This window comes from Homarus americanus, unplaced genomic scaffold (assembly GCF_018991925.1).
Source record: "Homarus americanus isolate GMGI-L3 unplaced genomic scaffold, GMGI_Hamer_2.0 scaffold1024, whole genome shotgun sequence".
NCBI classification, from domain to species: Eukaryota; Metazoa; Arthropoda; class Malacostraca; order Decapoda; family Nephropidae; genus Homarus; species Homarus americanus.
Genome location: NW_024715228.1, coordinates 5,437,290 through 5,459,641, shown reverse-complemented (window position 1 = coordinate 5,459,641; position 22,352 = coordinate 5,437,290). Strand labels below are relative to the sequence as shown.

The 22,352-nt window shown below is 39.6% G+C and overlaps 2 protein-coding genes across 7 annotated transcripts in view; both read right to left on the bottom strand.

The window, feature by feature from the left end:
- On the bottom strand, positions 1 to 13,805 carry LOC121856311 (peroxiredoxin 1-like). 4 transcript variants are annotated; one of them, XM_042351806.1, is made up of 5 exons: positions 13,697 to 13,805; positions 4,032 to 4,309; positions 3,715 to 3,877; positions 1,782 to 1,872; positions 1 to 313 (listed from the first exon to the last, which is right to left on the bottom strand). In XM_042351806.1, the coding sequence occupies exons 2-5, from the start codon at positions 4,289 to 4,291 to the stop codon at positions 228 to 230; spliced, it is 600 nt and encodes a 199-aa protein (XP_042207740.1). In that variant the 5' UTR covers positions 4,292 to 4,309; positions 13,697 to 13,805; the 3' UTR covers positions 1 to 227. The 4 variants fall into 4 exon arrangements, with proteins under 4 accessions (XP_042207740.1, XP_042207733.1, XP_042207725.1 ...); XM_042351799.1 differs by lacking the exon at positions 13,697 to 13,805 and adding an exon at positions 12,812 to 12,847; XM_042351791.1 differs by lacking the exon at positions 13,697 to 13,805 and adding an exon at positions 9,708 to 9,945.
- Positions 13,806 to 20,599: 6,794 nt separating this feature from the next.
- The window catches only part of LOC121856299 (hydroxyacylglutathione hydrolase, mitochondrial-like), a 33,557-nt gene continuing 31,804 nt past the window's right edge, over positions 20,600 to 22,352 (bottom strand). For all 3 annotated transcript variants that reach the window (XM_042351779.1, XM_042351762.1, XM_042351772.1), the window contains one exon: positions 20,600 to 21,677. In XM_042351779.1, the coding sequence (XP_042207713.1) occupies positions 21,541 to 21,677 (137 nt within the window). In that variant the 3' untranslated portion in view covers positions 20,600 to 21,540. The remainder of the gene's footprint in view (positions 21,678 to 22,352) is intronic.

Genomic DNA, 22,352 nt, shown 5'->3' with positions numbered 1-22,352 from the left:
TGACTTTAAATATTTATTCCTAGTACTGGCAAGATATTTTTGAGTGTATAAACTTATAAGTATGGACAGTGATACTGTTAACACTGAAAATATACATCCACTGACTTGCAATGTCTTGTTCCTGAAACTGAACACAATTATATGGTAACAAAATGAACACTAAAAGTAAATCACTGAGTAGCTAACTTATAACGAGACAAGTATACATCTTTACTAGAGGCGGTCCACTAGTTCTCACTCTGGAAATATTCCTTACTGCCAGAAGGGTCTGCCTTCATCGTCTTACCACCAGGCCTCCATCCAGCGGGACAAACTGCAAGAAAATCACTCCAGCTATAAGAGTTTACCAAAAATACTTAATGCCCACTTTGTCATAAATACATGAGGCTCTTATAGTGAAGGTTAACTCTAAACTATTCATTGAATTTCTTATATCAAACTTCAACCAAAACTAATTATGCTATACAGTTTCTAACTAATATTCTAGATGTGAAATGATCCTGTGTAGACAAATGCCATAATCATAGTGGAGAGAAACAAATTTTTAAGCTGCTGTATGAACAATGGCCATCACAAGCATTATATCACCAAGAACAAGACTGAGAATTTATTTTGCAGATCATATAATCTTTGTTAACAGTTTTAAGCCAGGGCTGTGGAGTCGAAGACAAAACCTTCGACTCCGACTCCTCAAATTTTTATGCTTCCGACTCCGACTCCTTGGCCTATTTGTAACAACTATTTCTACCATCCTAATTGTAATTTGTATGTTGTAACCTGCATAGGTAAAAAGTAAAACACCGTGGCTATACTGCTACAGCTTTATTAATGATCTGGACGATATTTAAGAACTACAAAAAGATGATAGGCTTGACTTTCAAAGTTTCAATCAAAAGAAAAATAAATTTATTAAGAATTCAAGATATTAACTAGAAAACACCATTTACATGTATATCTAAAAGTTCGATCTCAGCATATGAATTTTGTTTAAGCTCATAATCTGATGTGGATCTAAATGATGATCCTACAATTCCTTTTAAAGTAAAGTTATATATTTATGTACATTAAAGAAATGAATACCTTATTAAGGAAAATGGATAAACCTTACATGATTAAGTTATTAAATTAAATTTGCCTTAATCTCACCAAAAACAGGTTGTAGCTAATTGTTTTGTAGCTGAGAGCCTCTGTGCAGTTTTCAACGAAACAAAATTTGATATAATTCAAAATTTCAAATGGTAAAGAAGAGACTATCGTCCAAAATTATAGTGCTATACTGTGCCTGCTACAATAAATTCATAATAATGCTTATAAAATGGAAATAAATTCTTTTAATAATTTAAGAAAATTAGTGGGATCAGTGGAATCACTGCAATGAATATGCCTGAGTTCATATATTTGTTCTTAGGAACAGAATAGCTTCAGTCGGAGTCGGAGTCTGGACAATTTTACCGACTCCGACTCCACAAGCCGAAATTTCCTCCGACTCCTCGACTCCGACTCCACAGCCCTGTTTCAAGCTTCCCAAAATAATCACCCAACCAGGAAATAATGTTCTTTACCTGTCTGGTTTTAGTTATTAATCAATTGAATTTCCTTAAAACGTAATTGACAACAAAAAACCATTGCTCTCTTATTAGTAGTCCAGACTACTAACCCAAGGAGCACGTAGTAGGTATTTCGTGTGTGAGGAGTCAACTACTCACACCCGAGTTAACTCTTTGTCCTTGTGGGTTGTCATCCTACAACTTGCCCAAAACGGCATTAAGGATGTTACTTACCTTCACCATGTTCCTCCACAAATTGGAAAGCTTGCACCAGGCGTAGGGTTTCATCTACATCACGTCCCACGGGCAAATCATTGATTGTTGCCTAAAATACAAAATAACCATCATTAGTTGACACACAATACACATTCACTAGACACAAACAAACTCAAGACACAAATACACTCTCACTAACACATGATGCAGGTCTTGGCCTTGGGTCCTCAGGTTTCAGGATCAGACATCCAGATTGACAGGTGCTGTCTCTAAGTCAGGACCATAAATTATGGTCAAGGAATTAAGTTATTCTCCTTGTGTCAGGTCAGGTTAGGCTTACCCCAATGACATTCCACAACAGAAGTTCCAGCTCAGTTCACTTTATACTTCCCACAGATGAGGATAGAGAATAGCAACAAATTTCAATGATAGATTCCCAGAGTTGCTTTCTTTGTCTTTTGATTTTGTTCAGTTTCCGTTCATGACAGATGTAAAACAAGCGTCTCTTTTGTGCTCGAAATTATAGAATTAAAGGCTACTAATGAGGTCAGGGTGAATTTTGACACTTATGATGAATTGATGACATGAAAATAGAGCTAACAAGGTTCTGGTACAATTTGGAAGCAACTTTTTTTTTGTCAATGGTGTTTAAAAAAATGATTACTGTAACCATATATCAAACTTCAAGATAGAAAATTGTAAGACATGTTGCTTAACCCTCAGGTAGAGAAACTTAATCAAACGATGACATACACGTCACATACAAATTATACCCCAAATATGGATCATTAAATGATATAAAAATAACAGTTGTAACCTATTTGTCGGTGTTTACTTTTACACTTCTCAATTATGTGATATATTTTCCTTATTTGTTTTTACAGCTAAATAAGTATAAAAATATGTCCGTATTTATTCTCAAAATCCTCAGTCTATATCAGTCACAATCGAAGTACCTGAAAAAAATATTCAACATTTACATCTCCACACACAGTATATATTAATCGTGGATAATCTTGCAACTAGTAGGAAATAACTTTGTTTCAGTGTTTAAGTAGTAAAATGATAACAAGGAGGCTTCAGTATAAACCAGCATCACCCATACACTACTGTCTGTTTTCAGTTTACTTAAGACAAAGCAGATGGCAACTCAGAGGTTTCTCAGTTACCAAGATAAGTTATTTTGTTCTGGCAATAATGATGTGGAGAGCTCTAATTTTTATTTTCAGTGTTTAGATTACCACCCTACAATGGTTATTGTGTCGACAGAAAAAAATAAAATAAATCAAGTAATCTGGACAACAGTAGTACTTCCATAACTTGAAATAATAAGGGTTCTAGCTCTCACAAATTGAGATTTTATGAAACTAGGGACACCTCTCATGAGAGAGAAATTTTCTGTCAATTGTTCCAATAAAAATTAAAAAATTTCTAAGTATAGCATGCCCGTAAAATTCGCGAGGGTTTGGATCTCAAAATAGCAGCAAATAGCCAAATATCATTTGCTAACTGGGAGGGGGGGGGAAGGGATACATTTTTACAAACGTGAAAAGAAATCTATTTTCAATTTGTTTGCCCCTAGGACAATTAATTCTTTTACCTCATTGTATTATGTGTGCACACATACACACAAATAATAATGGGAAAACCCTCTCGCAAATAATCAGAAAGAAAACAAAATGTAGAAAAAACGTGAGTGCACCCCCAAGTCAACGCCATGCTTTATTATCAAGTCGAGTTGGTTGGGTTGCCATCCCGCAATTTTTCCTCATAAAAATTACTGTCTAAACCGAATGACTCCCTGCCCTGGCCGCAAAAATGCCAGCAACTTTAAAACTACCTGCAGACATTCTTGGGTGTATCTGCAAATAACTGAAGGCCATAAATTACAGTACCAAATTTAGGGTTATGAGACAAAATGGCTGGGGTATAAATTACTTATCCACCTTACCTGACGCAGATTTTGTTTCCCATCAATGATAAAGAGTCCACGGAAAGCAAGCCCTTCATCTTCTTTGAGAACACCATAAGCCTTTGATATTTCCATTGACTTGTCAGCCAAGAGGGGAATGTTCATTGCTCCCAACCCACCTTCTTTACGTGGAGTGTTAACCCTGAAACACAACTGACTGTCAGTATAGCGTGGACATAATACAGTATATGCGATGTGTGGTAAGGACATTCCGTGAAAAGTACAAGAATGGAAAGTTAACATTTGGTAAAGGAACATAAAAATCAAAGGTAGAGGAGTGTGTGGAACATACTTACCATGCAAGGTGAGAAAAGTGAGAGTCTGTGGAACACGCCACCACTTCACAGCCAATGTTGCGGAACTCTTCTACTCTGTCAGAGAAGGCGATGATTTCAGTTGGACAGACAAAGGTGAAGTCAAGTGGATAGAAGAACAAGACAATATATTTGCCTTTGTAATCCTCTAGTGATATTTCTTTGAATTGACCGTCCACGACAGCAGTGCCCCTGAAGACTGGTGCAGGTTTGGTAATGGCAGGGACTTGGTTGCTCATCATGGATTTTGCTTGTCGGGTCTGTGGATTAAAATACAGTATCGTAAAATGGAGGGATTTCAAGACACAAAATTGCAGTAAAATTGAAATTGTGTATTTGAAGACACTATGAATACTGCACATGTACGTGTACCTCAGGTCAGTAATGTACCCCAGGCGAGGCATGCAACCACTTGTATTACACAGAGGTGTAAAAGTGAACAGGGATAATTTTAAGTTCCTTTCAATAACAAACAAATGTTCTTATTTTATTGCATTAATAGTTCAAGTTGATCCAGTGATTCGTATTTAAGTTATAAAAGAAGGAAAATGCAAAATTAATGTACTTTATTTGTAAACCCAGTCATTGATGACTACACTGATACCATTAAGATGTTGTTTGAACCATCCCTTGATGCGACTACAGTAAATAGTTAAGCTTCTTTATATCACAAGTGACCTTAACCCTTACGCCCCAGGTGACATTCCAGAACGCTGGACCAGCATGCCCTGGGTGAGGTTCCAGAACAATGGCCATTTCCCGTCACTGTTTGAATGCCTATAGCGGGTTCACAGGTACCAGCGTGACTATTTGTCTGCCACAGCACACGGAGGGGAGCGAGGGTAGGCTCAGAGCGGTCAGTAACCATTCCCCAGTCATCATGGAGTCGCCCCTCATCTTCCACTCCAATCAAGCGTCACCACCATGGGTTGGATGATAGCCAGATAAGGAAAGAACTATTTGATATGAGTGCTGTAGTGGTCGAATCTGGTGAATGTGGTGAGGAAGGCAGTGATTAAAGCCTAGTGATCTTGATGATAGCATCGAGTTAGACGATGTATTAGAGACAAGTGAGGATGAACATGACGCTGGCAGCGAGGCCCAGCCAGGACAACGTATCCCCGTCATGCGCTCACGCTTCAGACAAGGGACAATGGATACCTTTGTTTGGTCTGATTGCAGTAATTTTCAGCCTGACATCCCTGATTTCAGACACTCATCAGGTAGAATTACTCCTGATTTTCCTTTTACAGAGGAATCACATGAGATGGACCATTTTTGTGCTTTCTTTGATGATGCAATCATGGACTTACTGTGTACCGAGACAAATAAATTTTATCAGTACACGTGTGATGCTGACCCAAGCACTGGCCCCTTGCCACTCATGCATCGATGGAGTGATGTCGGTGTTTGCGAACTGTTGTGTGATTTTTGCATTACCGATGCTGATGGCTCATGTGAAAAAACACGTAATTCAGGAGTACTGGATATCTCCTTATGACATCACAGCAACTCCTTTGTTTGCAGAATTCCATGTCCAGAGACCGGTTTGCCTCCATCTTATGTTATCTACACTTTGTAGATAACATTCCTATGGCTGGGGACAGACTAGGGAACACAAGGAAAGTTTTTACGATGTTGAACGTTTTATGAAGTTCTTCTGACCGTTTCAGAATGTAGTGGTGGACGATTCTCTAGTGCTTTTCAGAGAACGTGTTGCTTTTAGACAATACATTCCCTCCAAACGACATCGCTTTGGGATCCAGTTCTTTGTGCTGTGTGACTGCGATACTGGGTATGTCTTAGATCTCGTGTTTGTACAGCAAGTGACGTACGGTAGACGTGCCCAAGGACGACCCACATGGTTTCTCTGGCGCTCTCGAGAAACTTATGGACCACTACTTTGGAGGGAATCACGTCCTCTACACTGATAATTATTATACCTCTCCTGCCCTGGCCAAGTTCCTGCTTGAACATGACACCGGTTCTTGTGGGACTGTGTGCAAGAACAGGCAACACTGGCCCGTGTTTACTGGTAAACCTGCACGAGGAGAGATCCAGCTGAAGCAAGCAGACAAGATGCTTGCAATGTGCTGGCATGATAAGCGTACTGTGCAGATACTGTCAACCATTCACAAGGGCGAAATGGTGGACAATGGAAAAATGGACTGGACCACAGGAGAGGTCTTGAAAAAACCTGACGATGTCATGGACTACAGTGTCAATATGCAGCCCCTGGACAAGAGTGACATGCAGGTTGGCGCAATTGAGTGTGTACGGAAATGTGTCAAATGGTACAAGAAAATGTTCCTACACCTCTTGGACATCACCATCCTGAATGCATACATGAACAATCAGCCACAAGAATAAGTATACTGTACACCTATGGTTCGTGTTTGAGGCAAAATATCTGGTAACACTGTCCTGAGCAGAACAGACAAAATTACAAAATGTCCTGTAATTTCCGTTTTATTCCTACATATATGTTATAAATACATTCGTTGTGAATGTTTTACTAGTGTCTTGTGTTTATATTACAAGTAATACTGTATCCAGTGGTAGTAAACGTGTTGCCAAATGGGATTGCAGTTATCGTACAGCTCCCTCCTCCTCCTCCTCTCCCACTTTTTCTCTATCCCTACTTATTTTTACTGATGTTTGGATTAGTAAAGGAAGGAAGAGGAGTAAATAGAAGACTAAAGAAGAGAAAAAAGAAAATAGAGATAACAGATGGGGAGAGCCGAGTTTCATCATGCGTCTGGATGCGCAGTTTCAACGTTACCAGACCATTTTCGGACCTTACAGCTACAGTGTGTATACTGTGGCTGACTGTACCTCATAAAAACTGGGGAAAAACCCTCTCTCAGGTTTTCAGAAGTAGAGAAGTATGGCAACATCATGACAGCTGTACCACAACATCACAGCCAAGCAGGCCTTCCTGACAGACTCCTTGCACGTGACTGGGTTGTTCGTCACTACCTTGACGACCTCCCAACTCTTCAAAGTGGTCTCAAGGTGCAAAGGCGGTGCTACGTCAGCAAGAACACCACGAAGCGCCCAGCTAAGTGCACGGACGTGACGATGTGGTGTAAGGAGTGTGACGTTGGTATCTGTAAACCTTGCTTTATGGAGTACCACTCTAAGAAAACATTCTAAAACAATGTGGCATGTGCTTGTAAATTGTGTAAATAGTAGTGTAAGTGTACATGTAAAGTACAAAGTGTCATATTTGTGTAAAAGGTACACAGTTGTGTGCACTCGCTCATCACTACCCACGAGCGCTGGCAGACAGCTAGCTAGGCGTCAGGGTATCACCAACATCACCTCAGCACCCTACGCGTGGTCAGAGGGAAGCTTCTTGGCATGTACCTTCTTTTGTTTTTTATTTTTCATCGCTTGTCCATTTTATCATGTTGTATCAAAGTAATACTACTAAAAGTGGTGTAGGTAGTTGTAGTGTAGTATTACTAGATGATAATGCTATGATTATGTTATAAATGTATTTATTTGTGGAATTATTCCAATAATTATTTGTACGACATACGTGCTCTCCCACACAATGACAGCCTGGCGACAGACGATGCCGCCAAGCACTTTTTATGAAAAGTAATGCAAATAAAATACATTCTAAATGAATTATTTATAAGAAATAAGTATTATGATCAGTAAATATATGTATTATAGGCCATCTCGGACACAAAGGCAAGCGAAAAAATAACCCGAGTGTGTGGTGACCACAAACGTTTGCTGAAAAAAAAATTCCATTATTTCCCTCACCACTGAGATGCCACGTTTGTGTCTAGAGGGACAATATAGTTTTTCTTACGTCTTTTTTTAGTGTTTTATCATTTATAAAAGTAAAAAATTATTTTTGGAAAAGTCGATTTTTCTCGTTTTACCCCGTGTGAGGGGTATGGCCGGCAACACCCTAGCCCAGGGCTAGGGTGTTTAACAAGTTGTACAGTACAGCTAGTCATTTCTCTTATTGGAAAAGATGGTGAAATTCATTTTTTTCATTTATAAAAGATTTTTCTTGTTCTAAGGTCAGTTATTGGTCTTGTGGCAAAGAAACATGTAATTACAATTGTATGTAATGTATCATAACCAAATATCATGTAATAATTCAATAAGTAACCTAATTTGCTTCAGGCCTAGCTAATTGTTCATAAAACAATAGCCCCTCTTTGTTTCACATTGGATATATTTTTCATACATCGTTTTTTTCTTTTTAAATTCCAAGTTATCTGAAGTAACCCCAGACGTGTCCAGACCTGTCACAGTTTAGCTGAACCCTCTTTAACTAGCGCTCTTAGTATGATGGCTAATTTTCCTGTGACAGTTCGGAGGCTATTTACTGTCAACAAAAAAAAAAAAAAAAGACGACAGACCATATACAGTACAGTACACAATTTCTCATTCAGTTATAGATACAATAACCTTCAAAACTGTGTCAAGTCACCTCCTGTACTGTATTAAGAGTACTGTACTGGGTAGTTAATTCTACTAAAAATACAATAAATGTTGTGTTTTGTCACCATGGCTCACAGGAATGATGTGCAAGGCAATAGCAAGATGCTGACTCATGACTGAGGGAATGCTTATATGTACTGTACATAAAAAAAATTAAATAAATAAAATCCAGTATAAATTAAAAAATAAAAAACATGAATCCTAGCATTCTAAGACCTTTTGGGAAAGTTTTCTGGAGGAACGTATTTCAACTTTTATAAACGAGTTTGGGAAAATGTGTTCCAATTTTCTAATGGATATTCAGGAACAAACCCCAATAAATCTGATAACAAATGAGCCACCACTAAAGCCACACTTCCCAACTGACATTTTTTTTCATTTTCCTCTGCCATAACACCCCCCCCCCCCAGACTTGTATCACAATCTCAGAGCTGCATCGCCAACTTGTTCATAATTACTCGTCGATAATCACTAACCATCAATAACTGCTAACACCAAGGCCAGTGATTACCGCATTTGCCTTCCAAGGCTTGTACATCCTCCAGCTGCGAGTGAGTATACAGTACCTAAATTTACTTATACAGTAAGTAGGTAAGGTTTGATTACTGCACAGTATTGTACTTCAGGGAGCAACAGCCTGCCAGGCCAGGTAAGAGGGCACTTGGAATACGCACTACCTTCGACTACTACTCTACTTAACACACATTAATCTCTACAACTTCTTACTCTCTAAATTTGAAACTAAACAAACTGGAAATTTCAATCGCCTTCTTTTCAGCAGTGGATTTAATACAAGCTAACTGTACACATTCTGTTTCAAGAACAGATGACCAGAGTCTTTATATTGCAGATAATTCTCTCACTTACCTCACCAGTCTGGTTATTTACCTTTATATTGCAGATAATTCTCTCACTTACCTCACCAGTCTGGTTATTTACCTTTATATTGCTGATAATTCTCCCACTTACCTCACCAGTCTGGTTATTTACAAGTTCCTGTGTAGTAATGACATCGTCCTGTGCTCCGCGTGCTTCCTCAGGAATGGTCTTTAAACGATCGGGATTTATTACGTCGTCGTAGAGGCTGAACGATGCGCTACGAGCTTGCTTTCTCTTTTCATCAGGGAGGGTATTATCCCCCCCTGGTGTTGTACTGAAAAGCTGCAATAAAATTCCCTTCACTTTTACCTGTTCTTGTTCACTAACACACACCTCTCCTGCTTCACCACCCAACACTCGGTCACCAACGGCATCAATATCCCTTAATGAGTCTTCAACAAATCCAAGGTTGACTTCAGCTCCTCTAATCTCCTCCTTCCTACAAACTTTTTTCTTGCTTTTTTTCCCACAACACAGCATAACAGATGAAATAAAATCCACAACAGCAATTCTCTGCACTTATAATGCACTCCCTGAGGCTGGGCCAACATGCCATACTATCGGGTAAATTCCTATCAAGTCTCCTGCTTGAACCCAAGATATGATATCTACTGTACTGAGATAAGCAAATGTACACTGTAGCTCACTCTAATCTACATCTCATTCATCTTGTGATCCTCACTCAGCCTAGGTGAAGTATCGAGGTATACAAGTACAGTATTGAGGTATACAAGTACAGTATCGAGGTACACGTACAGTATCTTGGAACAATCTACCAGAAAGTGTTATGACGGCACCGAGTGTGAGCTCTTTCAAGACAAGACTTGACCAACACTGGAGCAGGTTCAGGTACATTCAGGAGCCGGTGCATGCCCAGTACTTGCCAACAGTGCGTAACAGAGACGTGACCGATCGCCCGGGCGGCTAACGAGCTGATCAGTGGTGAAGAGGATAAAAGTAAGTAAAAAGTATCGAGGTATACATATACAGTACTGATGTATACATGTACAGTACTGATGTAAACATGCACAGTACTGATGTAAACATGCACAGTACTGATATATACAAGCATAGTACTGAGGTATGCACAGTATGACACTAAAACAGGGCGAGTAATTAAATCTGACGAGAACTCTGTAAAACTACAGGAAGATCTAAACAAATTTTTGAATGGTCTGAAAAATATCAGATGAAATTCAATGTGGACAAATGTAAAGTACTCAGTATAGAAGATGTAAACAGGGAAACCAGATGAACAAAGATGTTATTGAGAAATCCGACTAAGAAAGATTTAGGAGTAATGATGAGTAGGAATATTAAGCCAAGTAAACAAAGTATATTTGCTCAAAACAAGGCTAATAAAGTACTTGGGTTTATACAAAGGAGTGTTATTCACAAGACTAGCGAGGTCATCCTAACACTATATCTTGCGCTTGTGAGACCTCACTTGGATTACGCAGTTCAGTTCTGGTCACCGTATTACAGAATGGATATAGAATCCTTGGAAGAATTCAGAGGAGAAAGACAAGGCTAATCCCGGGCATTAGGAACCTTGAGCATAGAGACAGGTTTAAGCTTCTTAATTTGCACTCCCTCGAGAGACGTAGATTGAGGGGCGATATGATAGAGGTGTGTAAATGGAAGTCAGGGCTGAACATAGGGGACATTACCAAGGTACTCAAACTATCCAACCAGGAACGAACTCGTAACAATGGTTTTAAATTAGACAAATTTCGATTTAGGCGCAAAATAGGTAAACATTGGTTTGGAAATAGAGTAGTGGACCAGTCCGACTAATTACCCAAATAAAGCCGCAATGAAGTCAAATAATGGTCCTACATGAATAAATCGGACTGCCAACCACTTCTCGAATAGTATTTGGTGTCACGAAGTAAAAAAAAAGAAGGAAAACTTAATTTAAACTGAGTTAATAGATCGCGTGCTTGTACCGAGGGAGCGAGTAATTACCCAAATGTAGTCGCAATTAAGTCAAATGATGGTCCTAAATCGGGCTGTGAATCACTTCTCGATTATTATTTGGCGTCATAAAGTCACAAAAAATTGGTAAACTTAATTTAATCTGAGTTGTGTTAGGTTAGGTTAGGTACATGCACTCGATCTATTAACTCGGATTAAATTAACTTTACCGATTTTTTGTGACTCCATGAAACCAAATACTAGTCGACAAGTGATGGCAGTCCGATTTATTCATGTAGGACCATTATTTGACTTCATTGCAGGTACATTTGGGTAATTAGTCGGACCCTAGTGGACGAGTGGAACAAGTTACCAAATATCATCATTAACTCGAATATCTTCAAACATAGGTTGGATGGATATACGAGCAATAGGGATTGGGTGTAAATGGGACTGCCCGGTCAATAGGCCCGCTGCAGTTTCCTCCATTCTTATGTACAGTATTGAGGTATGCATGTACAGTACTGAGGTATACATGCACAGTATCGACGTACACGTGTATAGTATCGATGTATATATGAGGCAGAGCCAACACTTGCTGCGTGGCGAGACGTGTACACACCACTAGCCTTAACAACATCAACCTAGAGAAGTCGACTTGTGAAAGAGACTTAGGGGTACTTGTAAGCCCGGACCTACGGCCTAGAAAACAGTGCGTTAATGTTCGAAATAAGGCAAACAGAGTATTGGGTTTTATATTCAGAAGTGTAAGTAACAAGAGTGCAGAGGTCTTATTGCAACTATATCTTGCGCTTAGTTAGGTCGCACTCGATTATGCGGTTCAGTTCTGGTGCCCCTATTATAGAATGGATATAAATTCACTAGAGTCGGTGCAGCGAAGAATGACAAAAATGATTCCGGGACTTAGAAACCTTCCATATCAGGATAGGTTAAAGAAACTTAACTTGCATTCCCTAGAAAGACGAAGAGTGCGGGGAGATATGATAGAAGTATTTAAGTGGGTGAAAGGAATCAATAAAGGGGATATAGATAAAGTTCTTATAATATCCGAGCAGGATAGGACTCGGAGCAACGGATTCAAGTTGGATAAGTTTTGGTTTAGGAGGGAGATAGGAAGAAACTGGTTCACAAATAGGGTGGTGGACGAGTGGAACAAGCTTAGCAACTTTGTAGTAAGTGCGGGAACTCTGGAAAGTTTCAAAAGGAGGCTAGATAGATTCATGGATGATAGAGTGGTAGTAACTCTCGACAGGAGCTGCCATGCACAGGCCAACCGGCCTGTTGCAGACTCCTTGTTTTCTTATGTTTTCTTATGTTCACTAACACACATTTATGTTTTGCACACATTTTACACCTCGTTATAATTACTAAATGTCTGACTCATTAGGCAGAGTCCAACATCTCTAAACGCTACAACATTTGTGGGTTTTTTATCGACCTTATAATTAAAAAAAATGTAGTACATATAAATTAACTTGGGGTAAATGAAGGAACATTAACGGTTGATGTTCAATAGCTGTGTGTGTGTCGTGACCGATCAACATCCATCCTCTAGATTCTAGAAGATTATGGGTGAAGGAATGTTATGAATGTTCTAGAATCTGGAATATTTTTAACATTCCTTTACCCAAAATAGTTTGTTGAAATATTTAAAAAACGTTCACTCGTAAATGTACAGCTCCGGATAATGACCATCAATAATGAAGAAGGAAGTAGGTGATTATAAGATTTTTCCGCTGTAACTGTACTAGGGTAGTTATTACATTAACTTTTATATACGGAAATAAACAAGAAACGGAAATTAACCCCCCCCCACCCTTCGTAATAACCAAAACATATACAATACTTAAAATTCATTCAACAGTAAATTATTTAGTAAGCCGAGGATGACAACACCAGATGAATGCCTCATGCTCCTATCAACCAACATATATGAAGACTTTCAACTTTTAGATTTTGGAAACATTTTAACTTAAGAGTCATAATAAATAATTTAACAAAGAAGTCAGGATGTTTGGCGCGGTCTCAATGACACCACAAGAACCATGAAGCTTCCCGCTACACCAGCCTTGAAATAAACCCAATATATTGCACCTACTCCTTCCTTGATCATGGACGGTGATACTAAACACAGCACCCACACAAACATACATAATAAAGGCAGCTTCGTATATACTGTAATGGTGGAGGACAGTTATAAGCACAGGCTCCATTACATAGAGGTGCCGGTCCTACACCACAACCACTCAATGCTTCTAATAATACATCTTAATTCTCCCCTTTCTAATAATAAAAACCATCTCTAACGTAACAAGAATACTATTATAAAGGCTAGAAAATAATATCACTAATCTACTTACTTGATAAACAATTGTAGACTGCAACCAGGAAGTTGGAATCTTACCTCCGTCACAGCTGCCGCCACACTGACTCACGGCCGGCGGTCTCACTTCACGGGACGCTAACACTCTCTTAGTATTGACGTTCAACTGTTTCAAATTAACCCGCCAAGTATATTGTATCCCTACTGCAGTTATATATATATATATATATATATATATATATATATATATATATATATATATATATATATATATACACACAAAAGTATTCTGTGTAGTTTACTTTTACTTTTATCCTCTTCGCCACTGATCGGCTCGTTAGCCACTTGGGCGATCGGTCACGTCTCTGATCAATTTATCAATTTCAATTGTTTATTCCTTGATAGAGGAAGCGGGATCCTAGTGCTGTCACTAGGTACCCCTGTACAATGACACCAGAAGCATCTGGCAAGTGTGACAAGTATATACAGTATAAATATTATAAAGGGGCTTACTAAAGCCTAAGGAAGGAAGGCTGTTCCTTTAACACATAATCAATATTATTTACAAAATATCTGGCCAGTATGGGGAGGATCATCGTGTCTCACGTCTCCGATTACTTTCTTTTATCCTCTTCACCAAAAGGTCGGCTCGCTAGCCGCCCGGGCGATCGGTCACGTCTCTGTCACGCACTGTTGGCAAGTACTGGGCATGCACCGGCTCCTGAATGTACCTGAACTCGCGCCAGTGTTGGTCAAGTCTTGTCTTGAAAGAGCTCACACTCGGTGCCGTCACAACACTCTTTGGTAGATTGTTCCAAGAGTTAACAACCCTCACTCCGAAAAAGTTTGCCCTCATGGTTTTCTGGACTTGTGGCTTCTTCAATCTTGAGCTGTGACCCCTTGTGTAGCGAGCGACCGCCAGCTCCAAGTAACGACACTCAACTGAGTAGTGTCCCCTGAGATGCTTATACACCTCAACTAGGTCCCACCTTGCCGTCTGTAGTATAAGCTAGGCAAGTTCAGGCGCTCCAATCTCTTAGGGTAGCTGAGGTGCCGAAGTGCAGGCACCAGTCTGGTGGCCCTCCTTTGAACATTTTCAACCAACTGACAGTCCCTAGCATATCTCGGGGACCAGATGGGGTGACAGTACTCCAGATAGGGAAGCACTTCACTCCTGAAGATCTCTACGAGGGACGGACCGTCTAGATATCGGAACGACCTTCTTATACGACCCAGTAATTTATTTGCCTGATTTACCTTCTTCTCGCAATGGCCTGAGAACTTCAGCTCATTGTCAACATACACACCAAAGTCCTTCTCACATTCAATCTCAACTAGTGCAGTTTCTTCATCCCGTTGGGACATATGACACGCCTCCTTACCGTTGGTACGCCCCAGGTGCATCCTCTTACATTTCGTGACATGAATCTCAGCAACCATTTCTTCGACCCTTCTTGGAGCCCACAGAGGTCCTTCTGCAGCTCTTCACAGTCCGCTTGGTTCTTAATTTCCCGAAATAATTTGGAATCATCGGCAAACATTTGTATGGAGGAGTGTATAACGTCAGGCATGTCATTTATGAAACAAACAACAGCGGGCCCAATACACTGCCCTGTGGTACCCCACTTGTGACAGGTACAGATGACAATTTCGTGCCATTAATCACCACACACTGCTTGCGGTCATGTAGAAAGTCTTCTATCCACGCTAGGAGATTTCTCCGAATTCCGTACCCTTCCAGTTTGACTTTCAGCCTTTCGTGGGGTACACTGTCGAAAGCTTTGGCAAAATCTAGGTAAATATTGTCGATATTACCACCCCGTTCCAGAATATGGGTCCAAATATCCAATACCTTGAGCAATTGTGTTAAGCAGGAGCGCCCCGGCATAAAACCGTGTTGGCAATCCTTTACAAGGTTGTTTCGTAGTAGATGTTCCATTGCGGCATCTCTGATAATACTCTCAAGTACTTTACATATTATGCTAGTCAGGGTAACCGGTCTATAGTTGTACGTGGAGTGACTATCGCCCTTCTTGAAGATAGGATTCACATAAGCCACTTTCCATTCACTGGGGACCATTTGTTCATCCAGGCATTTACAAAACAGGATCTTCAGGGGCTCTGCAAGCTCGTTGCACAACTCTCTTAGCACTCTAGGATGCACCATGTCAGGTCCGGGACTCGTATGGACCTTTAGCCTGGACAGTTTATTTCTAATACCTTCTTCTGTGAACACAATGTGGGTCAGTGCTGTGTCGAACCGTCTGTCCTCAAACGCAAGAAGGTTAGTTGCATCCTCTCTTGTGAACACTGAGGAAAAGAAGCTGTTCAATGCCTCAGCTTTATCCTGGTCAGAATCTGCGTAACTACCATCCACCAGCCTCAGGTCTGATACTCCTACTCGCGTTTTCAATTTCGACTTTGCATAGCGGTAAAACGCCTTTGGGTTTGACTTGACCTCGCTTGCAACCAGCCTCTGGAACTCCTTTTCAGCCCTCCTACACTCTATCTTTGCTTGGTTTCTGGCTCTTGCATACATCCTCCTGTCTTACTCATCGTTTGACCCAACCCACGTCTTGAATTTCAGGGTTTTCTTAATTTTGTCGACCGCCGCATGGTTCATGTGTAGGGATCCCCTCGTATTCCTAGAAGCACTGGGTGTGGTCTTGGGTATATATTTATCGATCAAATGGGTCATTTTACTAGTTATGATATTCAGCGTAGTGTCTCCGTTCTTGTACCTTAATAAGTCAGGCCAGTTGATACTCCTCATCTCTTCCCTCATGCCATTGTAATTTCCCTTGTAATATTTGCACCTTGGCCTGGCCTTATCTTGAACTAGGTAACAGTTAAATCTGAATGACAACCCTGTATGGTGATTGGTGCAAGGTGTTCCAGTTTGGTCACCATACCCTCCTCGTTTGTTATGATGAGGTCAAGTGGCTTGGGTGTTTGCTCCCCTCTGTAATGTGTCGGGTCTCTAACATGTTGGAACAGAAAATTATCTCTCAGAGTTTCTACAAAAAGAGTAGCAGGGTTATTCAAGTCATTCGGGGTAGACTCGTTTCTCCAGTCGATGTCGCCATAGTTAAAGTCCCCCATGATAAGGAGGTGGCTAGGGTTGAGCATCGCCGCGTTGTTTATTAAGGTTCTTAAGTTCCTTTGATTTAGTGGGCCACAGTTTGGGGATCTGTAGATACACCCGACAATAAGTAAGTCCCTTCCCTTTAATTTAATTTTACACCACTTGGACTCTTCAAAAACATCCTCTCCCTGTACCCTCTCCTGGCTGGCTCTAAGGTCTTGCCTAGCGTAGATAACCACACTCCTCTTGCAAGTTTCTTGAGAAAGGTTCGTAAATGAGTCATATCCAGCAATACTGAACTCGCATTCCTCTGGGTCGATTCTCCTGTTCTTGAACAACAGTTCTACAACGCCTACAATATCTGGTTGGTGTACTCTTAGTAGTGTTTCAAACTCCTCTCTCTTATCAAGGAACGTGTCAGTATTAGTGTACATGATATTCAAGCCAGTGTGAATTGAGTAGATTAGGGGAGAAGCAGTGTGGGTTAAGTACATTAAGGGAGAAGCAATGTGGGTTGAGTACATTAAGGGAGAAGCAGTGTGAGTTGAGTACATTAAGGGAGAAGCAGTGTGGGCTGAGTACATTAAGGGAGAAGCAGTGTGAGTTGAGTACATTAAGGGAGAAGCAGTGTGGGTTGAGTACATTAGGGGATAAACAGTGTGGGATGAGTACATTAAGAGAGCAGTATGGGTAGAGTACATTGAGGGAGAAGCAGTGTGGGTTGAGTACATTAAGGGAGAAACAGTGTGGGTTGAGTACATTAAGGGAGAAGCAGTGTGGGTTGAGGGTGGCAAAAAATTGTGGCATTAATTAAATACAAATCAAACACGTGACATGAGATTTCATAGTTTGTTGGAATGAGTGAAAATAGTTCCCAGAGAATGTCTGAGTAATGATGGATGTGTAATGTCACTGGTCCTCTCAAGAGGACAGTTTATTACCAAATGGTCGTGCCACAGTTTTCCCTGCACCTCAGTCTGTTATCCTAGTTCAAGACAGAAGCCCAATCCACCGATTATGTGTTAAGAGTGGAGGTAGACGGAGGTAACAGGTGGGCTACTGAACAGTGTGCGCTGAGTTGTGGGAAAGGCTCTTGCAGCAGTCAAGGGTCTGCGTGAACCTGGTGGAGTCCATGCTCAGGAGACTTAATCAAGCCATTGATGCACAAGGAGGGTGGACATGCTACTGATACTGTACAGTATATTGTACATGATTATGTGGCTCCTAAAGTTATATTGCATAATATAAAACTTGTATAATAAAAATTTAGTTATGTTGACATCAGTATGTATTTTATGACATGTAAAATAATTACTGTACAGGGTACTGTATTATCAAATACTGTATTCACAATAAAAAAACTATTTAAATTGTGGCAGTTCCATATATTAATACTCATAAGATCATTACATAAAATATGAATATGTACACTGTTTCATAAAAATCAAAGACAAATATACAATATCTTCAGACTATTGACGTCAATAAATTGTCCTTACATGATTGTGGTCATCATTTACCCCAGTGAAGTGCATGAAACACTAACATTTCTGATGGTGACTCAGTCCTATCATATGTTAACTGCATTACCTGGTGCAATCTGTTTTCTGCCATCATTAAACTGATCTGAGATTTTTACTTTCAACACCTTTGTTGCAATCAGCTGTCATATAGTACAATACATAAGATACACAATTCATTAAAAACGAATTAAAGTGTCTCATATTAACCCAATTTATAGTGAGTGTGTGTGTGTGTGTGTGTGTGTGTATTACAAAAGTATCATATATTGAAACAGGATGTTTACTTATTTACCGAATGGCCACCCATTAGAGATGGCCATATCAAGGGTAGAAGGTCAGAAGCCAGTGTTCTTGATAATTTTGTCAAGGGCTGTTTTGAAGCAATTACTCTAGTAGGAAAATCATAACACATATGGTATTAATACACAGGTTACTACCTGTACTAATATAAAAAAAAAATATTCATTGCCAGACTGACACAAAACTATAACTACAGATAAGACTGCATATCTATTTTACACCAGGTAGCACACAGAAACATAGGATCCTCAACCTCCTGAACCTAGAAGAATAATGGACTCTTGTAAATTTCAATTCAACACCTTCTGCTTCACATTAATATCATAATGCTCACGGCTTTATATTATTCAAATAAGGCAAATGAAAAAAGGAAAAGAAAAAAAGAAGCCCAATCATTAAGATTAAGGATATACTATATTAAGATTCAAATATGTGACTTCCATTTTCTATTCAACTCAAGTCATGACTGTAGATTGTAGAAAACCTGAACTGTATTAAATCCCTTGTGTCTTCTCTGTGTTAAATAAAATTATCTGGGATCAGCCAAATAAAACATTAAAAGTAGCATCCCCATAATGAAGGGGTTAAGTGACATGTTATCAACAAGAACTGCTTACTAAAGTTGCTCATGTATCTCAAATTGATGCTTCTTACTGCAATCATTAAATTTCAAATTCAGGTCCTACTATAACAGAAGAGAGAAAGAAAGTAAGGGAAGAAGGGATGTAGAGAGAAGGAGAGCAAGTCAGTGGAGAGAGTGAGTGAGTTACAGTACATACTTAGGTTTAGGGAAGAGGAAGCAGGAGAGGATATAATGAGGGAGGGTGGAAAAGAAAGGAACGAGACAGAGGGATAGAGGAAAGGGTGGGTGGAAATGAGTGCGAGAGACGGAGGGAAGGAGGGAGGGAGTGGGAGCGGGAGGGAATGCCAACATGTTCCTGGGTCATCCATTGTTGACAACCATCAGTAATTGCTCTATTATTAAGTACAGTTATCTTCTTTTGTTGTATGACTCCGGTGCCAGAAGAAAAGTTTAATATCTCCCACAGTAGAACTCACCAACTTTAGTCCCTGACTGTACAGCAGGTTAACATCAGGTTTATGTATATCATGTTAATGTACAGGTTATCAGGAATGCAAAATGTGTGTTAAACAGAAATTGACTGCACCTTTTTGGAACACATCTACTACATGATTGGGTATACCTGTACAACATTGTGTGGAACAAACCATAATTCACTGATGTGGTCTCCACATGGTGTGTCTTTATCCCAGTTAGTCATGGCACTGCACTACTCATTGATGACGTGGTGGCCCTGCAGCTGCAGGCACAGGAGTGTTTGACAACTGACAGGTGCTATGTGCTAGATTGGTGTGATATTGGTTGTAATGATTGGAGTGCAATGTCTGGCAACACCGTCTCGGCCGGCTCCTCACCTGCAGGTGGTGTATGTTGAAGACTGCAGGTAGTGCAAGTTGGGGACTGCAGGTGGTGCAAGTTGGGGATAGCAGGTGGTGCACATTAGAACTTGCAGGTGGTGCACATTGGAGACTGCAGGTGGTGCACATAACTTGCCGGTGGTACACATTAGAACTTACAGGTGGTGCATGTTAAACGATGATAAATCCCCCAGTGCTGGCACTTTTCCACACTTATTTTAAATGCAGGCAGTTACAGTTTGGGCATCAGTGAGTGCGTGTGGATCTTAAGTTAGGTATTAGGCAATCATACGTGAATACTACAGATATAGTGCCTCCTTATTTCACCGATTATAAGACACCTGGCCAAGGTGCTTCGTTCAGCTTGTTGCTTAAATGTGTGAAATATTATTGTGATTATACTGCCAGTGAGTAATTCTATCTCTGCTCGGCCACATCTCTGTAAGTGTACAAATAGTGTGGACACAATTGGGGATTACTTGTGTGTTTCTTTGTACTCACCATAGGTGTACATTTATGCCATGAATACAAGAAAATAGTTGACTATTGTACATTGATTTTCATTCACCCAATGGGAAGTGATGCACTGTTACAACCTGTAATTCACTTTACTGTACAACATTGTGTAGGACAAACTGTAATCCACTGTAATACCTGTATAGTACTTCACTATACAACATTATGTGGGGTATACTTGTAATTCACTATACCTGTACAACATAATGTAAAGAAAACCTGTTATTCACTATGTGGAGATGTTATCTATCTGAATGTGAGAGTAAAATGCCTTTACCTGGTAATCTATTTGAAGAACAATTTGAAATGAGAGAAGAAAAATATCTAACTACAAAATCAGTCATGTTCATCTGTTTTCACACATATTGTTTCAATATTGTTTGTCCTAAATACAAGCTTTGAATTACTTTAAATAGGTACTACATTTACAATTAATTACAGTAATGACAAAATTTCTATTAAATTTGAAACCCTTAAGTAGTTTATAACTGAACTATACTGTTTAAGTTTATGAGCAAAAAGTAATTATAAGACTTGTGATGTAAATCTTCTTGATGGTAAAGTTAGCACTTTATAAATCTTATTTTGACTGATTTATGTACTGTACTGCAGTGTAGTGTCCAAGATCATTATATGATGCTGTACACTGAGATACAATGATTGTAATACTGTACTGAGCTACAATGATTGTAATACTGTACTGAACTACAATGATTGTAATACTGTACTGAACTACAAGGTGAACAATATTTATAATACAGTACTATACAGTACATCATCCCAATAAAAAGTACAGTGCACTGTGGCTTGAGCTTGTTAACGGTATAGTACTGTAGACTGAACCTTCATCTAACGTTAGAGTTACCCCACAGATGGTTGCTACAGTACAGTACATCACTCTGTTACAATGACCCTTTCTCTTAAGAGGGTTTTCATCTAATCTTAATAGGAGCGACCATGTCTTTGTAAGGGAAGGTTCTACATCCTGTTGACCATTCAAGTAACACTGGTTCAAATTTAAAGCTTGGGAGCCTTCCAGTTGTCCTTCTCGGCCCTGATGGCAGCCATAGTTGTTACAGCATCAGTAGTGTTAGCATGTTGTTGAACTGAAGCTTCGGTCACTCGCATGAAAGGATTAATCTGCTTTTCCTCTCCTGAAAATTGGTAGAACCACATTAGCATTCTAAAGTCATGCCAAAGACACACAAAATTGTAATGATGCTCCCCTTTGTGCCACAGGCCAGGGGCATCAGGTACAGTAATTGCCTTGTCCATCCATCACTGGGGTCATCACTTTGTCAAGCCAATTACTGTACAGGGGTGTAACAGCACCATTTGTATTATATAAATATTTACCCAAATGTATAATACCAAATTATTCACTAGCTTATTCAACCATGACTCAGATGTTGATGTCATGAATTGCTGAGGTGACATTGCCTTCGGGGAGCGAGCGAAGGCAGGCTGAGGTCAGCACATGTCACCAACAACATATCTGATGCGTTTCCTCTTGGAGGCCTGTTCGCTCTCTCTCCCTGGTTAAGTGACAGAGACTCATATCACTTGTTACCCAGTGAACACCTCACTTAAGTGTTCTCCTACAAGTGAACTAAGACACTTCCCTTAGTAGAGAAGGTACAATATATTCTCAACTGAACTCAGAACCTGTGAAACTATATTTTTTTACAATAAAGCAAAACCAACAAAGTGTTTACTTCAGCCCTGCCACTTATCAATTCAAGAACTAATATATATATATATATATATATATATATATATATATATATATATATATATATATATATATATATATATATATATATATATAT